At 38.2% G+C, this 9160-nt stretch overlaps 1 protein-coding gene across 1 annotated transcript in view; it reads right to left on the bottom strand.

The window, feature by feature from the left end:
• The window catches only part of CEP152 (centrosomal protein 152), a 90653-nt gene that overhangs the window by 54605 nt on the left and 26888 nt on the right, over nt 1-9160 (bottom strand). The window contains 3 exon segments of the mRNA XM_007455553.1: nt 4449-4612; nt 5359-5450; nt 7072-7219. Coding sequence (XP_007455615.1) covers nt 4449-4612; nt 5359-5450; nt 7072-7219 — 404 coding nt within the window.

Genomic DNA, 9160 nt, shown 5'->3' with positions numbered 1-9160 from the left:
AAAAAAAAAAAAAAAAAAAAAAATGGTTCTGAAGAACCTAGGGGCAGGACAGGAATAAAGATGCAGACGAAGAGAATGGACTTGAGCACACGGGGAGGGGGAATGGTAAGCTGGGACGAAGTGAGAGAGTGGCATGGACATACATACACTCCCAAATGTAAAATAGATAGCTAGTGGGAAGCAGCCGCATAGCACAGGGAGATCAGCTCGGTGCTTTGTGACTGCCTGGAGGGGTGGGATAAGGAGGGTGGGAGGGAGATGCAAGAGGGAGGAGATATGAGGATATATGTGTATGTATAGCTGATTCACTTTGTTATAGAGCAGAAACTAGCATACCACTATGAAGAAACTATACTCCAGTAAAGATGTTTAAAAAAAAAATCTGAACTAGAAACCACAGACCTAAAGTGCTATATATATTTTTAACACTTCTGGCACATTATTAAATAAAGTCAGTTTGCTAAAGAAAGAAAGAAAGAAAGAAAAAACTAAAGTCTTTCTAAAAAAAGAAAGAATAGTACCTGAATTAACATATTTTTTCCTGTTTATCAGTTTCATATGATTTCCAATGAAATGTTAAAAAAGAAAAAATATATATATACACACACATACATATATATGAATATTGTGTGTATTATACACACATGTATACAGAGAGAAAGGATGAACAAAATATTAGGCTTTTTTTAATATTACAAAAAGAGATCCTGGCGATACACTACATATTTATCAATATACACAACTTTTGAATGTGTAATATATATAGTGTAAATATGCCTGTATGTGTAGATCGCCAACTTAAACCACTTCTCTTTATATAGAAATGTAAGACATAAATATAATTATATAAGAAATATAAAACATATTGCAATGCATCTTCCTGTGCTGTAAGACATGAACTAACTTTCAGCAGTTAACAAATTATGCATCCCTAACTTCTTTTCTTACTGAACACTGACCACTGAAATAGCACATCATGTACTCCTAGAGGGAGCCAAGTCAGAGCAGAGAGAGTGCTTGCTAAAATAATTTTCTCTTCTTTCCCAAAAGGGAAAAGTCAGCAGTGGTGACTAGCCCTGTATTAGGCTCACTAGTGAGCCCTGTGAAGCTTGGTTCCCCTCAATCCAAATAAACTGTAGTCCCTTATGAAGCCTGCTGAGAAGACCTAGGGAAAAGGCATTCCACTTGTTAAATGTTTATTAGTTGAGCTTCGCAGCCAACTACAATAAGGGAGAGGGGAAGCTGTCTGCAGGCTGCATGAAGATTTAGCTACTCAAATTCCATGAACGTGAAACAGAACACTGAGGCTAAACCCTTAAAAGTTTACTAGGCAGTAGCTTGAGGGAGGTAGTAGTCGGGAGTGAAAGCTTGGAGCCGCTAATATTTGGGTCAGTGATTTGAAAGCAGCTCAAGTCAACAAAGAACTAAAATTCTCAACACTGGGAAAGTGCTGCTTCCTTTTGTTCTAAGAACCACAATCCAGCAGAGAAAAGGTACAAATCTAATCTCTCCTATATCTCCTCTCACTTTGAACTAAGAATAAATATTTTTACTTATTCCTCAAAGCTGAATTCTTATCCATTAAAGTGCTGGTGGGAGGGATGAGTACAAGCTAATCTTTCTCACTTATCCTGCACTTCATTGAACATCTCCTTACTGAGCCTCAGTGACTACCCACTTGCTTTAGTTATTCCCCACTTTCTTGGTTGAATGCAGCTGACATTCCTTTTGGTACAATAGCAATGTGATATCTCAAGTTTATTATCTATAGGAATCTGCTTTAAATTACTGTAGGATTTGGGTTATAAGTGCTAATTAAATAGAAAGGGCAAAGAAGTAAATACATTTTAGTAAACATCATGATGGAGTAAGTCTACTTGGAAAGACAAACCTATACACTTATACATGTATTATCTACCCAATTCCCAGGCTAATTATGGCACAAGTTAAAGTAATAAGCTGGAGAGAAATCTTTTTTGGCAGGAATTAAATCTTTAATCCTCTAAAACAACAACAACAACAACAACAACAACAAAAATATATATATATAAAAGAATGAAGTTTAAGGCAAAAAGTTTTGACTGTCATGCAAATAAGAACCAACAGATTTACATGACAATCAAGTTTTGGGTTTAAGTACTGGTTCTGCTGCTAAGGGTCTGTCTTCTTAGGCTAAGGTGTTCAGCTCTTTGAGCTCCAGTTTTCCCAACTCTAAAATTATAATGTGGATCCCACGTTTTCCCCAAGATTTAAATAAGGATCAAGGACTTTTTATAAAATACGTGTCCAATCTAAAGTTGATTAATATAAAATCTGATCAATGGTATAGTTTAACCAAGCATCTCTTAAATAAAATAGTAACAGCTACCACTGATTAAGTGCCTAATATGTGCCAGAACTTATTACATGAGGTCCTTTATATTCATTATCTATTTTAATCCTTGTTTTATCCCCCAAGGGATATGCTATAATCTACCTGATAGAAAAAGCCTGATAAGAAAACAGGCTCAGAAAAGTCAAGAAACGGTGCCCAAGGTCATAAAGTTAGTAATAAATGGCAAAACTATGGTTCAAAACAAATCTGGATCTAAAGACCATGCTCTTTCCACTAGCCCCTTAGAATTAATCTGGCATTAACGGGAAATGCATTCACAGCAGTAAATTTTCCAGATGACTACATTTTAACTTTAAATTTTTATGTAAATCTGTTTAAAGCACATTCATCCTCTTTTTGCTTTAATTAACTAACTAAAGCTGAAGGCTTTCTTCGACAGCTCAGGATCATGACTGTGGACATTCTGATGTGGATCAGAACAGGCCTAAATGTATAAAGCTGCTTACCCCGGTGCTCAGCAGCTCTGGCACGGTGGGTTCCTGTAGTTCTCTCCTTGCTGAGGCATAGCTGTCTGGCTGAAGCCCTGGCAGCACCTCTCCCAACTCCCTGACCCAGTTACTCTGTGGTCAGTTAGGAAATCAGGTAACTCATGGGGTACCAACAAATCTAAGTGAATATGGCCCTGGGATAAGAGCCCCAAGGTGGCTCCTAATAAATACATCACATAATCTTGGTCTGCTATTTGCTTCTTGGCTTCTTTCTAGATTGTAGTTGGGATCTGTTGAGATGAGAGTCCCTAAAGACTGACCTCCAGATAAATGGAAACTTACTCAACTAATGTTAACATCATGTTCCACAGCATCACCTGATTGAGATTTTAATTTACTGAATCTCATTTTACTGTTTTGAAAATGGAATCACAGCATAAGTTCTAAAACTTATTGTGGAACAAACCTTGCAGGAGATTTATACATTTGTATTTAGTTGCATGATACCTGAAACACAACAGGTAGTAAATACTTCCAAGAAACACTAATGATGGCAAACTCAGTCTTAATCTATAAACAGGATGGTGGTGGTTTCATTCAAGAATGCATTCAAGGGGGACTTCCCTGGTGGTCCAGTGGTTGGGACCCCACACTTGCACTGCAGGGGGCACGGGTTCGATGCCTGGTCAGGGAACTAAGATCCCACATGCCACGCAGTGTGGCCAAAAGGTAAAAAAAATAAAATAAAATAAAAAATAAATTTAAAAAAAAAGAATGCATTCAAGAAAGGCTTTCCTTAGCCTGAATACAATCTCTTTCATCTTTATCCCAGACCAGTAGAACAAATGGATTAATGCCCCTTTGTATATCAAGCATTACATTTAGCACACAGTACTCAGTTGCTTACAACTGTCTCCTTTTCCCCATCAGACAAAATATAAACTCCCTGTGGGAAGGGAGAATGTCTATTTCATCCTTTGTACTCTACTCCCAGAGCCTTGCATAGCCCCTTTCAAATAGCAAGTGCTTCAAAATATACATCCTTTCCTTCGTTCATCTTTTAAGTGTTTAATGGTATCTAAATGTGCTCCCTCTTCTACCACGACCACTCCCCGCCTCACCCCCGCTGGTCCCTAGAAGGGATGATGAAGCACTCCCTTCCATGAGAGTGCTAAAATTATCTGTGTTAAGCAGTGTTAAAATATCTGCATTAAGTGTAAAAGACAGAATCCGTATTTTAAAACTAAGGTCACAGTAAGGTTCCTAGGGAAAATTAATGCTCATTTTCTCATATACCATTGATAAATGCCTACTTCCAACACACAGTGTTAACATCATAAAAATAATATGCCCCCACCTTAATAATAAAACATACATAATTTAAGTTGTAGAATTTAACTTACATATTTTAACTAAGTCATTTTTACCTTATTGAAACTGCGGTGCCCTACTGCTATTGGGACAGTACAATATTAATACTTGAGGTTTTTGTTAATTTTGATTTCAGACATTGCAACTTCATTAGAAATTACTAAAATATATTGTTCTGCACTCAAGAACCCTTTATTATGCATCATCAATATTATTAATGTGAATTCTTCTATAGTAAAGTATTTTCTAGATACCTCTTAACTTTGGATTTTTTCCGGTTGACTTTCTTAATACCCAAATCCACATACGATTCAGTGAGTTCTATATTTAATTCTCCTTCTGAGCCACTTGGAAATATTCCTAGTTTTGCAGCAGATTCATAGAGAGAAATTTCTTCTTTTAGTTCTTTTATTTCCTCCTAAAACACAAAATTATTCCAGGTTATATTCATTATTTTTTATAAGAAGGAATCAGTCATTTTATTCTTCAAAATTCATTTTAATGATTAATAGAAGGCAGAAACGTTTCTTCAAATGCATTTTTGGCATACATTAAAAATATAAAGGTAGCACATCTCAGGTTTTCAAGTAAGCTGAATGAACAAATGAATAAATGAATGAGAAAACAGATGTAAACAGCTTCTCTCACTCCTCCCTCACTTACATTTCGTCCTCCACAAAAAGCCTCCCTTGAGCTGAGAAGCTGGTGGCAGCACACATCAGCTTACTAGAGTAGAGGACAGAGGAGACTGGTTTGCCAAGGAAGTGTTGCACTTTAGTCTGCCAGTGGTGAAAAGGCAAAAAATGCCTCCTTCCAGTGGAGGTAATACTGGAACTCTTCCTCCAGTGGAAAACGTTAAGTGGTGCTGGAGGAGGATGTGAGAGAATGGCAGGTACCCTGTAGGTTTCCCACACCTGTAGATAAATTTATCTCTGGGACACCTCCAGCCATGCGAAGGAAGGGGCTGGGCCCTGGCTCTGCAGTTGGACAGACCTGGGCCTGACTACCTAGATGTGTGGGTGAGGTTGTGAACAACTCCCATGGGCTGGATTAGAGACGGTCCAGCCACCTCTTTTATATAGAGAAAGCCAAGGCTCAGAAAGGTGATGTAACCAACGCCTAATTCAGTGACCCATGGAGTCTCTTTCCAGTGGCAACACTCACTTGCAAAGACTTGTTCATGTTTTCACTCATAGCATGTGCCTTTTGTGCTTGCTGCATCTGGAGCTGTAGCTGAGCAACCTCCTGTACTGAGCCTGTGGGAGAAAGAATCATAGAATACACCAGATGTAAAGGGACAAAGTGCCTGTGAAGTACAGAAGAACCTGAATCCACTGAGGCTACAGAAGGTGGAGCTCTGCTTTATTACCTTTTAACTACCTTTTTAGGAGCACGAAGGTACAGCTAGTAGGTCTGGTGCAGACATTTCCAAGATTTAGTATGGCTCCCCATAGGTCCTTGGGAAGTTGAAGACACAGGCTACTGTGACTTTGCCATGAATCAAATCAGCCACGTCTACAGACCTTAACACTCCACAAGTCCTTTAACAGGAGCAGAACATTCCAGCTCACAGAAAGCCAGAGCAAAAATTCTTTGGAAACCACTTCTACCGTCTAATAAGAAGACTACATCTTGCTGCCTTCCGCTTCTCTCTGAATTCTTTTATTTCCACCACCCCACCTCTGCATGTACAAGAAGCATATTGGTATTGTACTTTTGAAGCTCTAGTAACCTAATATTCTAAATGGTTAAAAGGTTCCCATTTAAAAAGGACTTTATTGGATTTCCTCAAAAGAAAATGAGCATCTGGAAAATGGTTAAGCAAAGTAATGATGGCATATAATGCAACAAAAGAAAATCATATTTTCAAAGTCTTTAATGGCAAGGGAAAAGGCTAAGTAATGCCATGTGAAACAAAAGGATACAAAACTGAACACAGAGGTGGGACCTAAATGGAGAATGATGAAAATTTTGCCTCCACCAAAACACACACACACACACATTTAGACAGTCTTTTCAACTTCTGAATAACCCACTCTTACATACATTGTATCAATAGTCTGATTGACATCACATGCCAAGGTCTGACTTTCATATATCAGTTGATGAATAATCATTGAGCTATCTTCAGTGTGAGCTATTCACCAGCAAACCAGGCAGTTTTGTCTGTACAGTAGTGTTTGTATAAACATTTGATTATTTTATTGCATTTTACTCTCATATCATTTTATTAAGTAAGAAATAAAAGTACTACTGAAAGTGATAGGAAGCATATGTCTCAAACTTAATACCATGAAGACCATACTAGAAATCTTAAGCGTGACAAAAACGTAACTTATGGGCTTCAACTGACCAGGTAAGTGGCTACTCCACTTAGAAGAAAAGAAAAAGTTATATAAAAGGATAGAACTATATGATCAAAGATCGAGTCTAAAAGCAAAATATAGTGGGATTTCATGACCATTTTTAGCTTTCAGGTATAGAACCTATCTTAACATATATTTTATTGTTCAATTTTTTCACATTCAGCTTTATTTTAAAATATACTGTGTACAGAAGCAAGGAATTGTCTGTATGTGTGTGTTCATTTCCCTTGAAGGCAATACATTTAAACATTAACAACAGTTATCTCTGGGTAGTAGGATTATTGGCTATTTTTATTTTTTACCTTATACTTGTCTGGGTTTTCCAAATTATCTAATGAAAATACACCACACCTCCATACATATATACCAGTAACGATGTTAAAAAAAATTTTGTCACCAATGATCTTTTCTGTCTCTTCTGGATTGTTATAGTAACTCACGGATCCTACTGTGTGCTCTCCACATATTTCTACTAGCCTTCTGGGGAGCCACCGCTCACGCAGACACCGACCTGAGTGCAACAAGTTGGCACACTGCTTCTGGCTCTCCTCCAGGCTTCTCGTCAATCTGTTAATGATTTCAGTCTTTTCTAATTTGGTTGCTTCTTGATTCCTTTCCAGTTGTTTAACCTGCTCTTTCAAATGACAGCAAATATCTTCCTAAATAGAAAAAGTGTCCAAGAAGTCATTTTCAGGATCAGTTAGTTATTAAATATTAAACTAACAGTTATGATCTTACATACCTGGATTTTAAGTCAAATATAAAATCATCACCTGGCAGGATCACCTCTTTTACAAGGTCAAGTGCACAGGACTGGGAGTCAGAAGAACACACTTATACGATCGAGTCATCAACTTCTCAGTCTGTTTTTTCTTTTGTAATTATGATAATAAAGGTTGAATTTGAATTTGATGGCTTCTAAAGTCCCTCTCTGTTCTATATTCACAAGGCACTGTTGTTCTAAAACTAGATTTTATTCAAGCCAAAGGAAATGTATTACATGCTTATTTGCATTTTACAGTCTCAGTATAACTGTATGTATACATATTTAGGCAGACCACTTTGAACCATGGAATTTGTATCCCAAGTCAGCAAGGATACAAACACATGGAAACTCACTCTATGCTGAACAGCCAAAAGCTCATTCTATGCTGAACAGCCAAAAATTATCTCTCCCTCTTCTGAACTTCTTTTAAACTTGATCTGTTTCTCTCATGTTTTTCTTTCTACCTTTTACATGTCTTATTTCTCTTAATAGTCTCTTTGAAGGTGCCTGTGCAGTGTCTTATACATAGGGAGTGCTACAAAAAAACACTTGAAAAATGTCAAAGAAAAACAGACAGGATAAATGTGTGAGTGTATAGAAATACATGGAACTATATAGAAAATCTAGAGCACGTATATAATATATTCAAATGTCTACAAAAAGAAACTGTGTTTGGAAGTAATGAGCCATGGGAATCCCATTCCCAGGTAGAAGAAATCATCACCCCTCATTCAAAAAGGGCTACACAGGCTGAATTCCAAGCCAATAGCAGCACATGTGAGAGGCAGCGAAGTAAATTAAGGTAATTGGCTGACGTTACCTGAAAAAGCCTGAGGAAAATTAGTAAGAGGAATATCAAGAAAGGACTTTGAAGCAGAGAGAAGGCATGTGGGGCCTGATTTATAGCATAATCTAAAGCCCAGTAATGCCTTAAGGATACAAATAGAAAATACACCTCATAAGCATACTACTAACAGTCTCCTTCAGCAGAGGAAAGGGACTCTGAAGTCTCCTCTTTTAGCTTAAAAATTCATGTGAATTTTGTATTCTATTTCATAATGTAGTCATGTTTGCTTTAAAGTTTTTCTACCAAATTTTTGAGCAAAATGAAGCTTCTGGAAACTGGTCCATGTTTATTCAACCGTGCAAACCTCTTGGCACACTGCTGCTGACTCCGAGGCCAGCTTGAAAAGCTTGGTTCTAAAGCACCAAAGTAACATGGCAAACACAACGAATGAGCTAATATTCATGACAGTGTGAATGTGTGTGCAAGAGGTGGGGGACAACTAACATTTATGTGCCAGGGAGGCCACAATAGCTTTTACAAGAGACTGAGAACTGGCCAAAAAAAGTTCAACAAAAGGTAGTTATGAAAACCATTACAAAGAAGAGGCAGACCATGGCAATAATTTGACTATATGCAACAATCAATTAAGAGTTCCCTGGTGGCCTAGTGGTTAGGAATCTGGGCTTTCACTGCCACGGCCCGGGTTCAATCCATGGTCAAGGAACTAAGATCCCCACAAGCTACATGGACAGGGACAGGGAAAGAAAGTGTCTTAGGCAACAATCAATTAAGCCACTCTGTTTCCTGTTGACAAGTTCAGGGAAACAGATTATACTCATAAAACTATGCAGTTTAGGGCTTCCCTGGTGGCACAGTGGTTGAGAGTCCGCCTGCCGGTGCAGGGGACAGGGGTTCGTGCCCCGATCCGGGAAGATACCACATGCCACGGAGCAGCTGGGCCTGTGAGCCATGGCCACTGAGCCTGTGCATCCAGAGCCTGTGCTCCGCAACAGGAGAGGCCACAACAGTGAGAGGCCTGCATACAGC

This window comes from Lipotes vexillifer, unplaced genomic scaffold (genome assembly GCF_000442215.2).
Source record: "Lipotes vexillifer unplaced genomic scaffold, Lipotes_vexillifer_v1.1 scaffold24, whole genome shotgun sequence".
NCBI lineage: Eukaryota > Metazoa > Chordata > Mammalia > Artiodactyla > Lipotidae > Lipotes > Lipotes vexillifer.
The sequence above is the reverse complement of the archived record's forward strand: the minus strand, read 5'-3'. Positions and strand labels throughout refer to the sequence as shown.